This window comes from Carcharhinus amblyrhynchos, chromosome 6 (genome assembly GCF_965287045.1).
Source record: "Carcharhinus amblyrhynchos chromosome 6, sCarAmb.v2.hapA, whole genome shotgun sequence".
NCBI classification, from domain to species: Eukaryota; Metazoa; Chordata; class Chondrichthyes; order Carcharhiniformes; family Carcharhinidae; genus Carcharhinus; species Carcharhinus amblyrhynchos.
In genome coordinates this window covers 122569960-122594265 of record NC_137329.1, presented here as the reverse complement: position 1 = coordinate 122594265, position 24306 = coordinate 122569960, and the positions used below count along the sequence as shown (strand labels likewise).

Here is a 24306-nt window from a genome sequence, read left to right as displayed (position 1 = left end):
AAGGAAGAAGAACCACCCCTGAAAACATCTTAATCCATCAGTTAATGGTGATCAAAGAATCTTCAGATGTCATCTTCATGGTCAGGGATCCAGATTACACCCTGGGTCTGGACCCTCACAAGTGAGTTCCACCAAGTCCACTTGGGACATTTGAGTCAAATCAAAATTATAGTATGAATTCCACTCTATGTAACTACCTATCAGCAGATGTAGGAGAGATGTGCTTTGCTTGTACGCTATGCATTGATGGTTTGCTTCAGTGTCATATACTGGACACCCAGTTTAATGAGACTGTGGTTAAGAGTTCTTTGACTGTTGTACTATATTTATAAAACGTGGGTTGAGTCAAATTAATAATCAGCCCTTTGATTGAGGAGGCCATCAGAATATTTATGTGGAACAAAAAAAAATCTATTTCAGGATGTGTCCAACAATTGCTGATCCCACAGCAAGCTATATCTGTGGAGTCCTCTGGTTTAGGGAGAGGAGGCAAAATGGGACCTTTTATTTTCTAAAACTGATTTTCCATGACCAATAATAGATGTAACAATGAAGAATGGTGTACTAAATTACAACTTGGAACTTTGGCCATCACTCACTCCTCAACTATTCTTGGCATGTGTTATTTAAGCAATAATGAACAAGCGTGTATATTGTCTCGTCAATTTGATAGTAGGTTTATTAACTGTAGGAAGGAACAAAATATTGCGTCTATCAGACTTTCAACTATTTTTAAGACTCACACAAAGCTCATTGGTGATAAACATATTTATAAATGGTCTGTCTAATTGTTCACCAGTCAGAAGAATATCTATTTATTCTTCCCCCATATACGACCCCTCATTTTCATCAGCCACTTGTTATCCCAATGATACAAGCGCTGGAATTCTACTGCCTTCCCGCCACGGAATTGGAGCGAGTTAGGGGCGGACAATGGAAACGCCTTTGACCTTGGCCGAGACTTTCCTGTCTCGATGGAGAGGTGCTGTAAAATCTGCTCAAGAGGTTACTTTCCGGCCTCTGTTGGCAATTGTCATTCCACTGCTCAGTTTTGCTAATGCATTTTTGATTTCCGTCATCTTCTGAAGGATCTAATCTTCATCCAAGGATACATACACTCTGCCCTTAATGAAGGGCATGTACAAGTGAATGTACAAGTACTTCAGAAGTGTCAGTCTGACAGGACAACAGCTTTGTACACCTCCATTTGACATCACAGCTGGAATTTTACTGCCCCGCCCACCATGGTAATTTGAGCGGGCAAAGGACGGATAATGGAAAGGTCCATTAACCTCGGGCGGGACTTCATGGGACAAGCAAGGTTGTAAAATCCCGTCCCATGTGTCTATCTCTCTCGTGTTTAGCATAGTTATTTGAATTATAAAATAATACAAATACATAAAGGGCAAAAGAGTAACGAGGGAGAGAATAGGATCTCTTAAGAATCAACAAGATTATCTACATGTATACGGATCCATAAGAGATGGGTGAGATCTTAACTGAATCTTTCTCATCAGTATTTACTATTGAGAAAGGCATGGATGTTAGGGAATTTGGGGAAATAAATAGTGATGTATTGAAGAGTGTCCATATTACAGAGAAGGAGGTGCTGCAAGTCTTGTGGATAAATCCCTGGGACCTGATGAAGTGTATCCCAGGACATTGTGGGAGGCTAGGGAAGAAATTGTGGGTCTCCTAGCTGGGATATTTGAATCATCGACAGCTGCAGGTGAGGTGCCTGAATACTGGAGGATGGCAAATATTGTGCTTTTGTTTAAAAAGGGCTGCAGGCCAGTGAGCCTTACATCTGTGGTGGGTAAGTTGTTAGAAGATATTCTGAAAGACAGAATCTACAGGCATTTACAAAGGCAAGGATTGATTAGGGACAGTCAGCATGGTTTTGTGAGTGGAAAAATCATGTCTCATGAATTTGATTGAGATTTTTGAAGAGTAACCAAGAAGGTAGATGAGGGTAGTTCAGTTGACATTGTCTATATGGACTTCAGCAATGCCTTGACAAGGTACAGCATGGTAGGCTGTTGCATAAGCTTAAATCTCACAGAATCAAGGGTGAAGTAGCCAATTGGATACAAAATCGGCTTGATGACAGAAGACAGAGAGTGATTGTAGAGGGTTTTTCAAACTGGAGGCCTGTGACCAGCGGTGTGCCTCAGGGATCAGCACTGGGTCCACTGTTATTTGTTACATATATTAACGATTTGGATGAGAATTTAGGAGATATAGTTAGGAACTTTGCAGATGATACCAAGATAGGTGGCATAGTGGGCAGTGAAGAAGGTTATCTGGGATTGCAACAGGATCTTGATCAGTTGGGCCAGGCAGCTGATGAATGGCAGATAGAGTTTAATGTGAGGTGATGCATTTTGATAGATCAAATCAGAGCAGGACTTACTTAGTTAATGGTATGTACGGTACTGAGGAGAGTTATAGGACAAAGAGATCTAGGGGTACAAGTTCATAGCTCCTTGAAAGTGGAGTCACAAGTGGACAGCGTGGTGAAGAAGGCATTCGGCGTGCTTGGTTTCATTGGTCAGAAATGGAATACAGGAGTTGGGACTTCTTGTTGAAATTGTACAAGACATTGGTAAGGCCACACTTGAAACAGTGTGTACAGTTCTTGTCACCCTTGAAAGGATATGATTAAACTAGAAAAAGTGCTGAAAAGATTTACTAGGATGCTACCGGGACTTGATGGTTTGAGTTATCAGGAGAGGTTGGATAGACTGGGACTTTTTTCCTTGGAGTGTAGAAGGCTGAGGGTGATCTTATAGAGGTCTATAAGATAATGAGGGGCATAGGTAAGGTCAACATCTTTTCTCAAAGGTAGGGGAGTCTAAAACTAGAGAACATAAGTTTAAGGTGAGAGGGGAGAGATACAAAAGGGTCTAGAGGGGCAATTTTTTCGCACAGTGGGTGGTGAGTGTCTGGAACAAGCTGCCAGAGGCAGTAGTAGAGGTGGGTACAATTTTGTCTTTTAAAGAGCAGTTAGACAGTTACATGAGTAAGATTGATATAGAGGGATATGGGCCAAACAGAGGCAATTGGGACTAACTTAATGGTAAAAACTGAGCGGTATGGGCAAGTTGGGCCATAGGCCCTGTTTCCATGCTACAAACCTCTATGACTTTATGGGCAGGATTTTATGGCTTCACTCAGGCGAGACTGGAAATTCTCGCCCAAGGTCCACGGAGACTTCCATTGTCAGACCATCGCCCGTGCCGATTCTGTGGTGAGTGAGATGGTAGAGTTCTGACCTATGACAGCATAGAAAGATGCCTTCGGCTCTTTGAAAAAACTGTCCAATTAGTCTCCTTCTCCTTACTCATAGCTGTTCAAATGTTCTCACAAGAAGGCGGCTCACCACCACCTTCCCAAGGGCAATTAGGGATGGGCAATAAATGCTGGAGCCTAGCCATCAACCTCTACATCCCATGAACGAATAAATAGAAAGAAAGTTTTCTTTCCAAATATTTATCCAATTCCCTTTTAAAAGTTTCTATTGAATCTATTTCTACTGTCCTTTCAGGCAGTACCTACCAGATCACAACAACTCACTGATTAAAAAAAATCTCAACAAGTCATCTCTGATTCTTTTGCGAATTATTCTACAGCTGAGTCCCTTGTTTATTGACCCTCTTGCCAATGGAAACATTTTCTCCTTATTTATTCTGTGTGAAATTTTCAATTCCTCTCTGGCCATGGGGAAGGTCATGATGTGGAGACGCTGGCATTGGACTGGGGTAAACACAGTAAGAAGTCTCACAACACCAGGTTAAAATCCAACAGGTTTATTTGGTAGCGAAAGCCACTAGCTTTCGGACCTCTGACTCTTTGTCAGGTGAGTAGACAAAGAGTCAGAGGCCCGAAAGCTCATGGCTTTTGCTACCAAATAAATCCGTTGGACTTTAACCTGATGTTGTGAGACTTCTTACATGGGGAAGGTGCCAGATGACTGGAGAACAGCTAATGTGGTTCCGCTATTTAAGATACAAAGATTGGACGGGTGATTGGGCTACAAGAAGATATAGATGGGATGGTCAATTGGGCAGTTAAGTGACAGATGGATTTTAACCTTGGGAAGTGTGAGGTGATACACTTTGAAAGGAGTAATTTGACAAGGAATATTCAATGAATGGTAGGACACTAGGAAGTTCTGTGGAACAAAGAGACTTTGGTGTGTTTGTCCACAGCTTTCTGAAAGCAGAAGGGACATGTTAGTAGAGTAGTGAAAAAGGCATATGGGACACTTGCCTTTATCAATCAAGGTTTAGATTACAAAAGCAGAAAAGTCATGTTGTAGTTGTACGGAACTTTGGTGAAGCCACAGCTAGAGTACCGAGTGCAGTTCTGGTCACCACGTTATTGGAAGGATGTGATTGCAGTGGAAGGGGTGCAGCAGAGATTCACCAGGATGTTGCCTGGGATGGAACAAGTTATGAAGAGACTTTGAATAGGCCTGGGTTGTTTTTGTTGCAGCAGAGAACTGAGGGTCGATCTGATCAATGTGTACAAGATTATGAGAGACCTGACAGAGTGGATAATGGGCAGTTGTTCCCCGTAGTTGAAGAGTCAATCACAAGGGGACATAGGTTTAAAATGAGGGGCAGAAGGTTTAGAAGGGATGTGAGGAAAAACTTTTTTACCCAGAAGGTGGTGATGGTTTGGAATAACGCTGCCTGGGAAGGTGATAGAGGCAGGTTACCTCACATCCTTGTAAAGGCATCTGGATGAGCACATGACATTCAGGGCAATGGGCCAAGTGCTGGCAGATGGGATTAGGTGGGAGTTCAGGTGTTTCTGATATATCAGTATGGACTCGATGGGCTGAAGGGCATCTTCTGTACTGTTTGATTCTATGATTCAGTTAAACTTTGCATGAATTTGGCAGATCGTTGTTTCCATTAATTTCAGGTGCATAAGCCCTGTTCCCCCATCAGTTCTGAGCTTGCTCTTGTAACTGGGCTCCAAGCAATATCATGATTTTAAAATTCTCATCCTCCTTTTCAAATCTCTCCATGGTCTCCGTGTTCCTTATCTCTTGTTGTCACTGTGCGTCAAGAAGTAGGGACTGAATGTTGAAGGTGATGGATGGGGTGCCAATCAAATGAGTTGCTTTGTCTTGGATGATGGCAAGTTTCTGGAGTGTTGTTGGACCTGTACTCATCCAGGCAAGTGGAGAGTGTTCCATCACACTCCTGCCAAGTGTCTTGTAAATGGAGGACAGGCTTTGGGGAGTCAGGAGCTACTCACCACAGAATTCCCAGCCCTGCCTTGCTCTCGTAACTACAATATCTCTCCACATGCCATATTTTGTTTTATAACCCTCCTTGAGAAGTACATTGAGATGTTTCATTACATTAAAGGTGCTATCTAAATATAAATTGCTCTTGTTCTCATTTAAATGAGATGTAAATAGACTGCTAATTAACATAAAAGTTGGAAACAGACAATTGGTGATTGTGGACGTTTTCTGCTCCAGGTTTGATCCTTCTATAATGACCCCCAATTTTCAATTCTTCAGCTATAACGCTGGATAATCAATGTCAGCAGCAGTTCGACTGTGGGAATAGCTGCAGTTGGGCATTGGAGATTATTTATTTCATGTATGTGTTCCTCCAATCTGTAGTAAGGCAATGTTATTTACGATGGCACAGTTTTGTGACAAGCAAATTAAAGAAATGGATACTAATGTGTGCAAAGCCCATCACAGTCAAACTGTGCATCGAATAGACTAGTATTCCCTAAAATCAGACTAAAAATTAGCAAGATGATTGATGAGGCCAGTGCTTTTAAGAGTTGTTTTTGGCTTTATGAAATTTCATTCTAACATCACCACTGTACATTAGAGGATTGGTATTATGTTAAAACATCCAAGCTGAAAATGTTCAGATTGTAAATCCTATTTTATGTGCTGGGTCAGTGCAGAAACACTGCTGTTCTTATCAGAGGATTGTTCTGTGCAATGGGGGTGTGGGATTAAATGGGAAATAGTTAAATCGGGATTTAGCCAACTGAGTTAATTTTTTTTCCTCTCTGAATGGACGGTCTCAGAGTCTGTGAACCCAACGACGCACTTTGAAGGCAAATGTTTTGCTGCTTAAACAGAGCCCTCATTCACACTTTGCATAATGAGTGGCCCAGCAAATTTGAATAAGGGACTTTATTCTTTTCTCATGAACTTCAGTTCTAGGGAATTGTCGGCTGCTGGAGAGGGAGCTCAGATTTACATTACACTGCGTGTAGCTGTAATAATCTCCATTCGGTGCTATTTCTTTGTCCGTACACATCCCTCAAATCTTTCCCGTTCCTCAATGGGTTTTCAGATACAATCAAAGAGAAAGCCTAAACGCCAGAGAGTCCGAACTTTGTGCCCACGTCGTGAGTTGACCCGTCTAATGGTAACTTCCTGTGAAGGGCGCTCCAACAACCGTTGCCTTTGTGTTTGCCGGAGATCACTGGGACTCAGTGTTTTACACCCAATGTGTTCGAGAACTCTTCAAGAAACCGGATGCAGAGTGTGAAGAGCAATTGTGACAGTCCAGGCAGACATCCGCACAGATGGCCATGCTCTGTGCACTATTGTGGGGTTCAATAGCTGCTTCACCAGCTGATGCGATAGTGGGGCGGAGAAATGGAGTGTTTAGGAAATGTTTTCCAGTGATCTGAAGAACAGTAAAGGTCTACATCCAGTCAGTGTCATTCAACAACACAGTTGCCGGTGTTAGGCTGGCTTTAACAGGAATTCTATTTTTGGGTCAGCTCTGTCTGCCCTGCTTTCATTCAGGGTTACAAATGAAATGAGGGCAGCTTCTCTTTCTTGCTGCTGTGGCAATAAGTTAAACACAAATGCCATGGGCAGGACTGGAGCTCAGATTCAGCCTGGTGCTTCTCTGTTTGCCTATATTCTGAACCTTCACATCCAGCATTGTGTACTGGATTTTCAATTTCCCTCAGAGAAAGGAGCCAGAGATGGGAAGGGCATGAAAATTGACATGAGAGTGGCATGCTGGCTTGATTTTGGCCATTTTTGTTCAGATCAAGTTATCCTTCTCCGAGTTATCTGCTCCTGTGTTCTGGGATAAGGTGGTGGGGAGGGTGATGGGTTTGGAAAGAGAGGGTTTGACAGCTGCCATGAATCCTGTAACAACAAGTGGTGGAATTTGAATTCAATAAAAAATACCTGGAATTAAGAAACTACTGATGACCATGAAACCATTGTCGATTGTCATAAAAACCCACCTGGTTCATTAATGTTCTTTAGGGAAGTAGATCTGCTGTCCTTATCTGGTCTGGCCTACATGTGACTCCAGAGTCACAGCAATGTGGTTGACTCTCAACTGTCCTTGGGCAACTAGGGATGGGCAATAAATGCTGGCCAGCCAGCGATGTCACAAATGAATAAAAAAAATTATCTTGGGCAGAAAGCTCAATCCAACTCATAAAATTTGCATGATTAATAACTTATAAAAAACACATGCCCATCAAGATAAAGAATAGGTTAGGATAGGATATAGAACATTTTTTATTACTGAGAACTCTGACTTAATATATTCAATCAACAGCATTTTTGTATATTGCTCACCAAAGGAATTAAGGAAAGAGACATGAAAGCAAAGTGAAAGACATGAATTTTTAAGAGATGATGAAGGAAAATGGTTTGTGAAGACAGCAGTGTGGAGCAGCAGTTTAGTTACTGAAGGATTAGCAATCAGTGATAAACTGGAAGGAGTGTGGTTGTGTTGTGTTCACTTAGGAAGTCTGAGTTGCCAGGTGAACATATGCTTTTATTTGCATGTTGCATTCTGGAGCTATGGATACTGACTGCAGAGATTCCAAACTTCTTTCCATCATATGGCTGACCCGAATCTTTCTCACGCTTACCAGCTGCCATTGGCGTATTGGAAGAATTTCCAAGTTGATAATCAATCTGTTTTTGTTGCGTTATGAATGCACCTTCCTTGGTCAACAAGTAGTACGATGAGAATTGAACCCAGAACTTCTGGCTTAGAGACAAGGATTCTCCCTACTGTGCCAAAAGACTTCCAGAGGCAGAATACAGCGCACAGTAAGTCTGATGTTAAACTGGCAGAGATTAGATACTGGGGCAAATAGCTGGAGGAGACTGCTCACACATGAACAAGCAAAGCCCTGGGATGAAATGAAGACAAAGCTGAGGATCCTGAAATCCTACTATTTTGGATTTCCTCATTCCAGTTATGTAGATGGAATGGAGAAATTGGGTCTGCTTTGATTGGAGAAGAGAAGGCTGTGATGAGATTAGAAGAGTCAGGAAAGAACAGAGAGGGAGAAACTGTTCCCATGGGTGGAAGGGTGAGAGGGCATGGATTTAAGCTAAGTTACAAAAGAAGCAATAATGACAGGAGGAAAATCTTTTTCACACAGCGAGTGGTTAGGATCTGGAATGCACTGCCTGAGAGTGTGATGGAGGCAGGTTCAAGTGAGGCATTCAAGAGGGAATTGGATTGATATCTGAAAAAGCGAAATTCATGTGGTGTTAGGTAAATTGGTTTCCTAAGCCGATCTGGCATAGACACTGCAGGCCAAATGGCCTCCTTCTGTTCTGTAACAATCCTGTGAATCTGCAATTCCTAATTGCTGGAATTTTGCTCTGGTTGAGATTATTTAATACTTGAAGAGAAATGTATTTTCTCAAAGAGGTGACTAGCTAACACTGTTTTTATTGTATTTCCCAGTATCCATTCAACAGCCAGGCACCGAGGATGGAACCCTGTCTAATGAGCAGTGCCCCAAGACTGCACTCTACTGCGGTGACACCCCGCTGGCCCGATGTGCCTTCGGCCAATAGCTGCTACAGTAATCCCACCATGCACTCAGCACGGTATGGGAACTCGAGCGAGATGTACACGCCCCTGGTCCCCCGGAGGAGTGCCGAGTACGAACATGCACAGCATTTTCCTGGTTTCGCTTACATCAACGGGGAAGCAACCACTGGTTGGGCCAAATAACTTGTTACCACAGTTGTGACCGCACCCAGACGGTGGAAATACAATTCTGCAAATACCTGGTCAATTATGGATTGCTATTGAAAGCAAGGCACGAAGAAAACAAGACTTTTCTATTTTCTGCCAGTAGGGATTTGAAGAAACCCCTTGTGATACTAGCACCTCTGTAAAGGTCAAAATGATGTCACCGGTGAACTTGATCAGAAACAAACCTGGGAATAGGGGTGGGGTGGGGGAGGGGTGACAAGGGAGAAACTATAATTATTTTTTCCTGTAAATTCTGCAGTAGCACTGCCTGCAATGTGGAGATCTGCACATGTAAACCTTTACCTATTCCTTTAGCACGTGTTCTGCTCTTTCTGACTCCTCTTTGGGATTTAACACTTGGTACTTGTCCGAAGTCAAAGCTATTGCGGACGTTCTGTGGAGTAATCTCATCAGCTCTTGGCCGAATAACACGAGGTGATGTTTACCACAGGCAGGGAATATGTTCCATTAGTGCCTCTCCATCCAGTGCCAATAAACTTTCCGCCTCTCGGATCTGATCATCAAGACGGACATACTCGTTCCCTGCCCTGTCTTTTATCTGTGCTGATGTGATGATGGCAACTTTTGGGAGACCAGTTTTGCCTGATGCCCTACGGACCACGTTGAATACAAGGATTATTGCTATTGGTCCACCCACCTTTCAGTATTAAAGGCCAGGAACATTCTACTGTGAGATTTTACACTTGGATTTAATCCTGCTCGACACAGCACAGCATGAAGAGGTACGGTACTGTGGACATCTGGGCAATTTCATTCGCTTGTTTTTTTGTGTATAGCCACAGAAACCCTTAAGATACTTAAAGCTGTGCCTTAGAAACTGTGTTATGTATGTGTGAAAATGTTTATCTAATTTTCTATTGTATTTTTGACAGACTATTTTGTAGAAATAATTTCTCTCTAGCCTGTCTCTAGTGTGTCTGTGTATACAGTTTCCATTATGGTTAATTAACATAGTATTTTTACCTGTACTGTTTTGCAATTACAAAATGCACTCAGCAGATTATATGGACAATATTACCCTATGGGTAAGGAGAATAATTGAAAGAATAACACAAGAAACTCTAGGCATTTTTTTTGTAAATAAAAGCACTGATAGCACCAACTGTGGTAATAATGGCTGTGGATAAACCTGAAGTACATAGTATTATTTGTACAGATGTGCAAGATATATGAAGGCAATACATTCTCAAAATGCAAATACATTTTTAAAAAAAATCCAGCCTTTACTGTTCTTAATATTAAAACCATTCTCTCAATGCTTCTGCAGAAATGTATTACAGGATTACACAGGTGAATGGCTCATTGTATTTATTGAACAGGCTGGGTTGCAGAGACAGAGGTTTCTGAAATACAGTTTGTATATTTGCATAGAAAATAGGAGGAGGAGTGGGCTGTTCAGTATGATCATGGATGATCATCCAATTCAATATTCTCTGTTCCTGCCTTCCCCACATATTCTTTGATCATTTTTGCCCCCAAGTGCTATATCTGATTCCTTCTTGAAATCACAAAATGTTTTGGTCTCAACTACTTTCTGTGGGAGTGAATTCCACACATTCACCACCCTCTGGGTGAAGAAATTTCTCCTCATTTCAGTCCTAAAAGGTTTATCTCTTATCCTCAGACTGTGATCCCTGGTCCTGGACACCCCTGGCATTGGGAATATCCTTCCTGCATCTACCCTATCTAGTTCTGTTAGAATTTTATATGAGATTCCCCCTCAATCTTCTGAACTCCAACAATCCTAACCTCGTCAATCTCTCCTCATACTCTAGTTCCACCATCCCAGGAATCAGCCTGGTAAACATTCACTGCACTCCCTCAATAGCAAGAACCTCCTTTCTCAGATAAGGAGACCAAAACTGCACACAATATTCCAGGTGTGGCCTCACCAAGGCCTTGTATAATTGTATCAAGACATTCCTGCTCCTGTATTTGAATTGTCTCGCTATGAAAGCCAATGTACCAGTTGCCTTTTTTAATCTTGCTGCATCTGCATGCTTATCTCAGCAACTGGTATACAAGGACACCCAGGTCTCGTTGCAAATTTCTGCTTAAATGCAACCCACATTTGCTCCCTGTTGATACAGTTGTGAATAATCTGCATCCATGCTTTCCCTGCTGGACTTATAGCTTGATAAATAGGGGTTTGCTGGTTCCTGTGTTGAATGGCCGGGGATTCTGGTTCACTAATGATGCTCCCATCCTCATGGGAGAGGCATTATCAAGGCACAGCACCTTTCAAAGTTGTCGACATGATTAGCAAACGGAAAATCATAGAATCCTTGCGGTGCAGAAGGAGGCCATTTGGCCCATTGAGTCTGCACAGACTTTCCAACAGAGCATCCCACCCAGGCTCATCCCGTGCCCCGTTCCCGTAACCCCATGCATTTACTCCACTAACTTACCTACCCTACACAGCTTAGAGCATTAAGTGGCAACTAGCATGGCGAATCCACCTGCCGTGACTGCAAAGCGGGTCATCCAATCTGTGTTTGGTCTCTCTCCAATAGTTTGTTCCAATTTGGCAATTGAATATTACTATCAAAAAAATTTTCTGCTGCTTTTGATATCAGCTTGAAAATATATGGCTTACTTATTGCATTAATAAAAGTGCACACAAAATAGAGGTGTCAAAGAATAGCACCCAAATAATGCAAATTTTGTGAAGAAACTATAAAAAGTGGGTTATTTTCATTAGCTTTAAGGGATGGAATCTTCAAGTTCCGATTATGAAAAGAGTGCCTGCTGGAAACCTATCTCAGAGTAAAGCATGATATGCAGATGCCAGCATTGGACTGGGGTGGGCACAGTAAGAAGTCTCACAATACCAATTAATTTCCAACAGGTTTATTTGGAATCACGAGCCTTTGAAGCGCTGTTCTTTCATGAAGGAACAGTGCTCCAAAAACTCGTGATTCCAAATAAACCTGTTGGACTTTAACCTGGCAGAATAAGGTATACAGACAATCTGATATTACACAATACGTTTGGAGAAATGGGATTAGCTAGCTTAAAAAAAATGAAAGAATTTGGGATCCTAACAACTGAATTTGCAACACTTTATATTATCAGGATCACAGGTCAGTGATTCAGTTCAGACTGAGACGTGCTTAATGGACATAATTACATTCGCGAGTCTTCGAATCATACAAGCTTCTTTATATCTAATTAATCAAAAAGTATAAAGGGAAGGATTTCCATTTAAAAAACTCTGTTGAATCTTCTAATTATGACAGCCTTTTGTGGTTGCATCTCATGGACAGTGACACCAAAGTCTTTGAAATCAGTTGAAAGGTGGGTGTGCAGCACACCAGCAGAGTTCAGACAAATGTAAATGCCGGTGAAGCCTGTAAAATCAGCTTTCAGTCGGTGTTGGGGCATCACTGCACACAGTGTTAAAACATTTCATATCTCTGTGCATCACAGGACTACAGAGAGAGAGAGACGTGAAAAACTGCAAATGTGGAATTGAATTTGAAAGTGCTGCAAATGGACAGCAGGGATAATCGGTGTTTCGCAAAGGGAAGAGTTAAACATCTCAGAGTTAGATATTTCTTAACCTGAAACAACACCCTTCATTTTCCTTCCAGCACTGATTGGGTCTTCCATTCACCTGATGAAGGAGCAGTGCTCTGAAGGCTTGTGATTCCAAATAAACCTGTCAGACTTTAACCTGGTGTTGTGAGACTTCTTACTGTGTCCACCCCAGTCCAACGTCGGCATCCCCACATCATCAATAACTTATGGCCTAACTTTGTAGATTTTCAGTGCAGGTGTGGTGGCAGGTAGGATAGAATTAATTGAATGTGACCATTGAAATATGATAGAAAGATGGCACGGGTGGGAATTGTTCTCTGGATGTTCATTTGATGATGGAACATGCCAGTTTATCTTGGATCACTGGCTGTCCCTGAATTTGAAAATGACATTTACGCAGGGTTGTGAGTTTTTGCCATGGGCCTTCCTGTGACAGAACAGGCTGAATCCTGACCCACAGATCTTTGGGTACATGGGCAAGGATTTCCCCTAAGGTAGTGGGATTCAAAGTGCCGGATTTATTTCCTTTATTTCCTTTTGTGCAGCCACACTGCCTCATCATTAAGATTTTGTGATTCAAAATGACAACTTGTTGCCATTCTAAACAAAGGGTAGCCAGCTCTTCCTAGTCATTAGTGTCAATGCCACTCGAAAGAGAGCTTCAGAGTGTCACTGAAGTGTTTTTTTATCCTCTACTGGAGATTTGGCCATTTCTCCATAGGACCCCTACTGTACAGAAAGAGGCCATTTGGCCCATTGAGAATGCACCAACCACAATCCCACCCAGTATCTACCCCAATACCCCTCCATATTTTACCCACTAATCCCTCTAACCTACGCATCTCAGGACACTATGAGCAATTTTAGCATGGCCTAACCCACACATTTTTGGACAGTGGGAGGAAACCAGAGCAGCCGGAGGAAACACACGCAGACACAAGGAGAATGTGCAAACTCCACACAGACAGTGACCCAAGCCAGGAATCGAACCTAGGTCCCTGGAGCTGTGAAGCAGCAGTGCTAACCACTGTGCTACTGTGCTGCCCAGTTGGGAGAACAGTGCTTGGTGGGGGAGATAGTCTTCAACCATCTGGGCACAATGTCCAGTCCATCAAAGTTAATTTTGCAAGAGTTATGCCTGATTGTTTATGGAGCAGATTTCAATAAGGACACTTGCACTTGTTAATTGTCCTCTCAGTGAATGGAGAGGATGCAGTACAGGCATCGCTGATGCAGTTTCTCCAGTTCTCTTATATGTCACTGATACACAGTCTCACTGCAGTACAGGAGGTTGGTGACAACAACTGCTCTGCACACTAAGATTTTCATTGACTTGCAAAGATCTCTGTTGTCAAACATTCATTGCTATGGTTCCGAGAAAGCTAAACTGACACAACTGATCTGCTGTTGGACCTCCTGGCCTTTTGACTCAGGTGTCTGTTGTGGTATGGGAAGTTTTCCTTGGACAACCTGGATAGATGGTTGAAAGAAAAGAGAGTGAAGGGTTGTAAAGGCCAACAATGTTTAGAATTATTTGTTCCTGTGAACAGTACAGGCCCATACAGGTTGGTTGGGCTGAATGACCTGAATTCACATTGTACATTCTGTGATTTTTTTACATAACATCTGAAAACTCATTGGTCAAAATTAGGCAGAAACAAAATCTATTTAAAAATTCAATGTCATGATTTGTTGGGGTAATGTCAAAATAGAAAACTATTTTGTTGTTGACATAAATTTTCAAAACTACTTTCTCCAGGCATGGAAATAGTGTTTAAAAATGAATAAACCGATTTTGTTCTGGGGATTCTCTAGTATATATTGAACTAAATGGTAATGTCAAACAACTTGACTGATATGAAATAATTACAAAAAAATTCAAATTAATCTCATTTGACTGCAGTGTAGTGAAACTTGATGAATTCAATGTTTCTTGCACCATAATGTTGAAATTGTGCAACAATATGAATTCATCAATTTGACTGGCATAGTACAATGAGAATTTAACACTAAAAGTGAATGATTAGGTTGAGACTGGAGGATATTTTGTGAATCTTAATACCACACAGCTGAAAAGAAAGATATGAATCAATTAGTGGAAACAAACTGGACTCCATCCCTAGAAATGCCCAATTAAAGCATATTATGTGTTATAGGATCACAACAGTGCAGAAAGAGGTCATTCAGTCCATCAAGCCTACATCGACAACAATCCCACCCTGGTCCTATCCCTGTAACCCCATGCATTTATCCTAGCTAGTCCCCTGACACTAAGAGTGATGTAGCATGACCAATCCGCCTAACCCATATATCTTTCAAACGTGGGAGGAAACTGGAGCACCTGGAGGAAACCCACACAGACACAGGGAGAACGTGTAAACTCCACACGGACAGTCGCCTGAGGCTGGAATCCCTGGTGCTGTAAGGCAGCAGTGCTAAACATTGTGCCCTCATGCCATATCATTTTCTCAAAGTACATAACTTTTTTTATTGATAAACATGGACTTAGGGATTTTGTGCAATGTGGTGTTGCTATGTAATGGGGCTGAGTTTACAGCTAATAAAGATTGTAGTGTTAGACTTATATTCACTTGAATCTGCCTGGGCTCTGATTGCCTTAAAGTGATTTGCATGTGCTTAGATTTTAATTTCACAAGAAGTGGGTTTTCACAATAACTTCACTGCAGTGTTAATGTAAACCGACTTATGACACTAATAAATAAACTTTGAAAACTAAAAAAATTGTACCTGCCTGTGCACCATCCCCCCATCCCTCCTGCTACCAGCCCCCCCCAACACCCCCAGTCCTTCACCCACTCAGGGAATTAGTGACAAGGAAGCTCTTTACAAAAGCAGAAGATCTGTACTTGCGAGAATAAGTAACTTGCTTAAGGAGTGTTCATATTTCAAATGGGGGGAAGGGGTGTCGGGTTTTACATTTGGTGAGTTGCAGATGGGATACTCTTAATGTGGTGTGAACATCATTATTTTCAAACATCATTCAAACACCAGAGAGTTTATTAGCAAAGTGTGAAAGAGACCCAGCAAGGGGGAATGTGCAATGAAAGGTGCATGAGGCGGAATGTATTCAATCTCTTGGCAAGCTGTCTCTTGGTGGTGGGGTCAATGCCCTCCAACACTATGGCCTTTGACACAAGACCTAGTACGTCTGTTATAACTGACCCACAAATCCATGAAACTCACAGCCAGACACCGCTCGAAGGGTTCGGATTAAACAACTGCACATGGGAAAAGCACACAGAGTGTACTGCACAAAATAAGCACTGTCACGTCACTAATCGGAGGTGCAACTCACTATACCTTCCCCCCACCCCCTTCAATCCAGCGCTAAAGCAAAATTTTCTTTTCAAGTTAACTCTTAAAATGATGCAGCTGCTGAATTGTCAGAAGATTTAATCCAATAAAGCAGCCAATAAATCGGATTTACCCAACAGCAAAGTTGGATGATGAATGAACTACACTAATCCCCTCAGTGTAATCAGAAACCAGGAGCAATGGCAAATTTACAATCTTAAACTTTTATTCAGTGGACAGTGAGTATTCGTGAAATTTGCTGCTTTATCCAGCCCAGTAATGCTGTCTGTAAGTTGTAGTCTAATTGTGATATTAAAAGTTTATTATTTAGTATCACAAGTAGGCTTACATTAACATTGCAATGAAGTTATTATGAAAATCCCCTAGTCGCCACACTCTGGTGCCTGTTCGGGTGTACTGAGGGAGAATTTAGCATGGCCAACGCACCTAATCAGCATGTCTTTCGGACTGTGGGAGAAAACCGGAGCGTCCAGAGGAAATCCATGTAGACACAGGGAGAATGTGCAGAATCCGCACAGGCAGCAACCCAAGCTGGGAATCAGACCCAGGTCCCTGGCGCTGTGAGGCAGCAGTGCTAACCCACTGTGCCACTGCACCATCCTCTTACATTACGTTACTGCTCTTACCAAGTGGCTTCAGTCGCTCGTCAGTGTGAAACCAGCATTATAACTCTAAATTCAAACACTGATTTGAAGCCTGTGCAGTCCAGTTGAGAGGCAGCTGAGAGCTTCACCGATGCTCTGTCCACTTCACCCACCCTGTGCTCCCTGACCTGTGTTGGCTCCTGGCTTCTGAGTAATGAACTCCTTTCAGGTTTAGCATTCAGCTGGTCTATTAGACTCAATATACTTTTTGTAAACCTATTTAGAAGTATTGAGCAGAGAATATATTTGCATGAACAAAGGAAAAATACTGCAGATGCTGGAATACAAACAGAAAATTCTGGATAAACTCAACAGGTCTGGCAGCACCTGTGGAGATTAATAGAGTTAAACCTTTCACGTCCATATTTGTATCTGCTGAAGGATCTCTGCATCCTTGCCACAGTTCACCCTCCCACGCAATTTGGTATAATCTGTAAACTTTGAGATGTTACATTTCCCTCATCCAAATCATTAATATATATTGTGAATAGCTGAGATCCCAGCACCGATCCCTATGGCATCCCACTAGCTACTGCCTGCCAATTTCAAAAGAACCTATTAATTCCAACTCTTTGTTTCCTCTCTGCTGACCAGTTTTCTATCCATCTCAATACACTCCCCCCAATCCCATGCGCTTTAATCTTGCATGATAATCTCTTAGGCGGGACTTCGTCAAATGCTTCCTGAAAGTCCAAATGTACCACATCAACTAGCTCCATCTTGTCGACTCTACTAGTTACTAATTCCAACAGATTTGTCAAGCATGATTTCCCTTTCATAAATCCACGCTGACTCTGTCTGATCCTGCCTCTGTTTTCTAAATGCTCTGCTGTAAAGTCCTCATTGTGTCCATGTCAGATTCTGTTTGATAATGTTCTTATGGAGCACGCTCGGATGTTCCAAAATGTTAAAGGTGCTATACAAATGTAATTTGTTGTTGTTATTGAACTTTTGTCATCCACGTTCTCATTCCAGCAACCAGAAGTCTGGTATGACCTCAACCTTGCTTTCCAGAGTATAGAATCTTCCTCATCAATCATAAAACAATAGGGAATGGTGAATTAAATTTTCTTTGGCCATGGCAATTTTCAGGCATTCAGGAAGGCAGCCTAAGAGTTAGGCCCTTTGCATAAGATGATGCTTAGTTTTTGTTTAATCATTTGTGGGACATGGGCATCGCTGGCTGGCCAGCATTTATTGCCCATCCCTAATTGCTCTTGAGAAGGCTGGGATAAGCTTCTTTCTTGAAATGCTACAGTCCATATGCTGTGGGTTGATCCACGATGCCATTAGTGAGGGAATGCCAGGATTTTGCTAGAGAGGCGGTGCTCGGCAGAATGGAGGGACTGATTGTGGACAAGTCCCCAGGACCGGATGGAATGCATCCGAGGGTTCTGAAAGAAATGGCGGAGGTGATAGTGGATGCCTTGGTGGTTATTTTCCAAACATCACTGGATTCCGGGGAAGTGCTGGAAGATTGGAAAACGGCTAATGTTACGCCGTTGTTTAAGAAGGGTGCCAGGCAAAAGGCAGGGAATTATAGGCCGGTTAGTTTAACGTCAGTTGTAGGTAAAATGTTAGAATCCGTCATCAAGGAGGAAATAGCGAAGCATCTTGAGGGGAACTGCTTGATAGAGCAGACGCAGCACGGTTTCGTTAAGGGGAAGTCGTGTCTGACAAATTTATTGGAGTTCTATGAGGATGTGTCTAGGGCGGTGGATGGAGGAGAGCCGGTGGATGTGGTCTTTCTTGATTTTCAGAAGGCGTTTGACAAGGTACCTCACAAGAGGTTATTGCAGAAGGTAAGGGGGCATGGAGTTGGGGGTAGGGTGTTAGCATGGATAGAGGATTGGTTGTCAAATAGGAGGCAGAGGGTGGGGGTTAATGGGTGCTATTCGGATTGGCGGTTGGTGACTAGTGGAGTGCCCCAGGGGTCAGTGCTGGGGCCTCAGCTATTTACCATTTATATAGATGATCTGGAGGAGGGAACTGAGTGTATGGTGTCGAAATTTGCTGATGACACCAGGATTGGTGGAACGGCAAATTGCGCGGAGGGTGTGGAGAGTCTGCAGAAGGATCTAGATAGGCTGGGCGAATGGGCCAGGAAATGGCAAATGGAATTTAATGTTGGCAAGTGCGAGGTGGTCCACTTTGGTAGGAATAATGGTAGGAAGGACTATTACTTACGTGGTGAAAAACTGCAGCAGGCGACGGTGCAGAGGGACCTCGGGGTCCTTGTGCATGAGTCGCAAAAACCCAGCCTGCAGGTGCAGCAGGTGGTCAGGAAGGCGAATGGGATGCTGGCCTTCATAGCGAGGAGGATTGAATATAAAAGTAGGGAGGTCTTACTGCGGCTGTATAGGGCGTTAGTGAGGCCGCAGCTGGAGTACTGTGTGCAGTTTTGGTCGCTGTACTTACGCAAGGATATTTTGGCCTTGGAGGGAGTGCAGAGGAGGTTTACTAGGCTGATACCAGAGTTGAGGGGGTTGAGCTATGAGGAGAGGCTGAATAAACTAGGCTTGTACTCGTTAGAGTTTACAAGAATGAGGGGAGATCTCATTGAGACATATAAGATGATGAATGGGATGGATAGGATAGAGGTGGAGAGACTCTTCCCGCTCAGAAAGGACAGTAGGACTAGGGTGCACAGCCTCAAGATAAAGCGGGGGGGCGGTTTAGAACGGAGTTGAGGAGGAACTTCTTCACTCAGAGGGTGGTGAATCTCTGGAATTCTCTGCCCGTTGAGGTGGTGGAGGCTGCCTCGCTAAATATTTTTAAGACGCGGGTTGATGGGTTTTTGATAAGCAAGGGGATTAAGGGTTATGGGGAGAGGGCGGGAAAGTGGAACTGAGCCACGACAGATCAGCCATGATCTTATTGAATGGCGGGGCAGGCTCGAAGGGCTAGATGGCCTACTCCTGCTCCTATTTCTTATGTTCTTATTTTGACCCCAGCGACTGCGAAGGAACAGCGATATATTTCCAAGTCAGGATGGTGAGTGGCTTGAAGGGGAACTTGCAGGTGGTGGTGTTCCCATGTATCTGCTGCACTTGTTCTTCTAGATAGAAGTGGTTGTGGATTTGGAAGGTGCTGTCTAAGGGTCTTTGATGAATTTCTGCAGCACATCTTGTAGATAGTACACACTGCTGCTACCGAGTGTTGGTGGTGGAGGGAATAGATTTTTGTGCCAATCAAGTGAGCTGCTTTGTCCTGGATGGTGTCAAACTTCTTGAGGGTTGTTGGAGCTGCACCCATCCAGGCAAGTGGGGAGTATTCCATCACACTCCTGACTTGTGTCTTGTGGATAGTCTTTGGAGAGTCAGGAGATGAGTTACTTGCTGCAATATTCCTAGCCTTCAACCTGGTCTTGTAGGTTAGAGGCTGGATCCCTTTGGCCAATGAGGCCAGTTCCCTTGGGTTGTCCTGGAATAAATGTGGCCAAGCAAGATGACACCACTGAAAGTATAATTCCATTTTATTGAAATTTGATTTGGAACTGGGAGGGAAAGGAACACTTCCAGTGTCCTGGTTCCATGTAACACCTGAGCCCATGACCACCTTCATTGCACTGCTTCCACTCTTGTCTTCCCCTCCGTCCCCCTCATCCCACACAGGACTCATAAGCAGTTTTCTCAAATTTGCTCCCACTAGCTATTTTCCAGCATGATTGAAATGGGAACAGCTCTCAGGAAGTTTAGGCTGCTGCTATGGATGTAAAAGATGATAGTCATGGTGTGGAGATGCCGGCATTGGACTGGGGTAAACACAGTAAGAACCTGGTGTTGTGAGACTTCTTACAATGTAAAAGATCCCATGGTATTATTTGAAGAAGAGTTTCGACCAGGCGTCCTGACCAAGATTCATACCTCAGCCAACGCCACCAGAATCAGATTAATTAGTCAAGCGCCGCTTTATCTGTGGCTCAATTGGTAGCATTCTTGTCTTTGAATTGCATGGCTTTTGGTTTCGGATCCCAGGATCACAGAATATTACAGTGCAGAAGAGGCCCTTTGGCCCATTGAGTCTGCACTGACGCGTGAAAGGCCCTGACCTGTCCATCTAATCCCACTTGCCAGCACTTGGCCCATAGCCTTGAATGTTATGGCATGTAAAGTGCTCATTCAGGTACTTTTTAAAGGATGTGAGGCATCCTGCCTCCACAATCTCCCAGGCAGTGCATTCCAGACCGTCAGCACCCTCATGGTGTAAAAGTTTTTGGTTTGAGATGTTAAACCGAGGCCCCATTTGAATGGATATAAAAGACCTTGTGACATGATTTTGAAGAAGAGCAAAGGAGTTCTCCTTGACGTCTTGGCCAAAACCTACTCCTCAATCAACGTTACTGAAATGGATGACCACATTGCTGTTTGTGGGACTTTGCTACGTGCAAATTAGCTGCCTTGTTTCCTACATTACAACAGTGACTACACGTCAAACAGTACTTCATTGGCTGTAAAGTGCATTCAAACATCTAGTGGTTGCAAAAAGTGGTAGAAAAGTACAAGTCTTTCTGTTGTGTGAGATTTTATGCTGTACAAAATGGCAGCTATCTTCACAATAGTATGGGTGACTGTGCTTTGTCATAGTTTAGCGGCACAGTGGCACAATGGTTAGCACTGCTGCCTCATACCACCAGGGAACCGGGTTCGATTCCTGGCTTGGGTCACTGTCTGTGCAGAGTCTGCACATTCTCCCCATGTCTGCGTGAGTTTCCTCCCATAATCCAAAAGGCATGCTGGTTAGGTGCATTGGCCATGCTAAATTCTCCCCTCAGTGTACCCAAACAGGTGACTAGGGGATTTTCACAGTAATTTCATTGCAGTGTTAATGTAAGCCTACTTGTGACACTAATAAATAAAAATTTTGTATAGTTTTTTTAAATTATTAATTCCTTAGTTCCCCTTGGTTGGCAGTTAAGAATCAACTACATTGTTGTGGCTCTGGAATCATATGTAGCTGAGTTTCTAGATTAATAGTCTAGCGACAATACTATGAGGCCAATGCCTTCCCTTCATTCCAGTGTTCTGGAATGTCCTGAGACATGTAGTAAGGAGCTTCACAAATGCATCTTCGATAAAATCCTGCGGAATTACATTTAATATTTCACTGGCCTTCTGTTTGTCTGAGTATCTTGAAAAGGAAAATGTCATTGCTGAGAAGTGGAAAGCGTTTCCGTTTTTATCTTCCGTTTGTCAGCCTCAAACATTCCCGATGGGCCCAGGAACAAGGGAATAGAACTAAGGGCAAAACCTTCTCAGAGAGTTGGCACCAGAGTGATGGACAAAATGGCCCCTTGTGGTGTTACAGAATTAACGGGTTCCAGTTACACTGCTGTGCCTTAGCCCACGCAACTATTTAACTAAAGCATCGGGCTACACAACGGCTTTTAAAAGCTGTGTGTTTTTATTTTCTCATCTAAAACTTAAAGTGCTGATTTCCGCACGACTAAACGGTTTCAATTTGTTTCTATGTGTGAATTGAATCAGTTTCCACCAATTAACAGCAACAGTGAAAACTATTTTGTGGCTTGTGCCAGCTCTTTAGTTAACCGTACTTCACTATTTCAGCCCAGACGATCTAACTACCTTCTATTCACCCCTTGGTGGAAATGACGCACACAATTTCTTTGCCAGGATATGAATAATCAGTGCCCCTGGCATCACTGCAAAGGCTCCAGCTGAACCGCTGACAGGATAGCAATCCTCCTGATTTCTGATTAGCCACAGGAAACTTTTCAGCATGGGAGGGAATGGGGACTTCCTGATACACATCAGCCGAGTCCCGCAAAAGCCCCCTACTTTAGCCTGACCCAAAATCATACAATCCGTACAGTGCAGAAGGAGGCCATTCAGCCCATCAAGTCTGCACTGACCACAATCTCACCCGTGCCCTATTCCCGTACATATTTACTCTGCAAATCCCCCCTGACACTAGGGTCAATTTAGCATGGCCAATCAATCTAACCTGCACATCATACAGCAAAGAAAGATCTCGACAGAAGAAATTTTCTTCCAACTATTTTTACAAAATCTCATGAAAACTTTTACAACATTCTCTGAAAACACCTCCTACCCAAAAAGTGTGACTGGACCCATTTTTTAAAGCCCATCTTCCCCTCAGGGGTAACTTATCAAATTGATAATGTATAGTTTTGATTGCTATTTATAAGCAAGCATGTCTGATAAGGTGCTAATATTATGCAAAGTGATTCACATGGGGACAAAAATGCCTGTTCCTGCATCATATTATTCATTGTTCTTAACCAGACAGGACTCTAGAACCAATAAGTCCCACAACACCAGGTTAACGTCCAACAGGTTTATTTGGAATCACCAGATGAAGGAGCAGGGCCCCAAAAGCTTGTAATTGCAAATAAACCTGTTGGATTTTAACCTGCTGCAGTGTGACTTCTTATTGTGCCCACCCCAGTCCAATGCTGGCATCTCCACATCTAGAACAAATATAACTGACCAGCCTTGCCACTGATGCCTGCATCCAACAATGAATGAATGAATATATAAGAAAAACTACCGTGTCTTGTATTTTAGGGTCTTTGGAAGATCAGTTATGGAACATATGTTTACATTAACGTTTTCTATAAGAACATAGTTAAATGGAAGTATGGAATGTATGTTTGCTCTTGCATTGAATCTATCAGACAGTCAAGTGGATGGAATTTCCTGAAAGCCTCTCAATGGAGCTAGGGTGGAAACAAATGGAAGATCTGGCCATAACAATTCCTCTCAGACAGAGGTCAGTTGTTTTGTTTGGCAGAGGAGACAGGAGCTCTTGAAGACAATGTGTAAGCTGGCTAAGAAGGTCTAAAACCTGTAGGAATAGATTGGAGATGCTAAACAGCTGGTGTTTGCCCAGAAATGGCCAAATCATGAAGAGTGTTATAGGTTGTGAGATTGAAAAGGAACACTGGAAAACTACACCATTAGGATTGTGGAGGCCTGAAGGAAAGACATTTTGCAGAAGTATGTCTTGTTTATGATAACTGTATGCATGAAACTTGATGGTGAAAGCTGTTGTCAGACAGGACTTCTGACCTACCTTGCACGAATAAAGAACTGTGTAATGGAAAACTGTGTAATTAAGCAGTGCCACATTTTATTGGTGAATGATGCAGTTGCTTGTGTTTGTGTTAAATGTATCTATTCATAGAATCCCTACAGAGCAGAAGGAGGCCATTCAGCCCATTGAACCTGCACTGATGACAATTCCATCCAGGCCCTATCCCTGTAACTCCACATATGTACTCCAGTAATCCCCCTGACATCCCCCAACACTAAGGAGCAATTTAGCATGGCCAATTAACCTAACCCACACATTTTTGGACTGTGGGAGGAAACCGCAATGAAGCCCATGCAGACACAGGACGAATGTGGAGACTCTGCACAGACAGTGACCCAAGCTGGAAATCAAATCGGGGTCCCTGGCGCTGTGAGGCAGCAGTGCTAACCACTGTGCCATCCTGCCATATTGAAAGTGAGATTTATCTTTGTTTTTGGATTATTATTTACTTGTTAATTCATGAGTAATTTGCATTGGTTCTCATTCATTTCAAAAGAAAGGTGAGAAAAAGTGGAATTATTTTGGTAATTCCTTCATTCAAAGTGTAGTTATTAGTCACAAAATTCCCCTAGTCAGCATAGTCTGGGCCTGTTTGGATCAATGCATCTAACCAGCACATCTTTCAGAATGTGGGAGGAAACCCTTGAAGACACAGG

At 42.9% G+C, this 24306-nt stretch overlaps 1 protein-coding gene across 1 annotated transcript in view; it reads left to right on the top strand.

Moving 5' to 3' along the window:
• The window catches only part of rfx4 (regulatory factor X, 4), a 92797-nt gene extending 83789 nt beyond the window's left edge, over positions 1 to 9008 (top strand). The window contains exon 18 of the mRNA XM_080191511.1: positions 8736 to 9008. Coding sequence (XP_080047637.1) covers positions 8736 to 9008 — 273 coding nt within the window. The remainder of the gene's footprint in view (positions 1 to 8735) is intronic.
• Positions 9009 to 24306: the final 15298 nt, after the last annotated feature.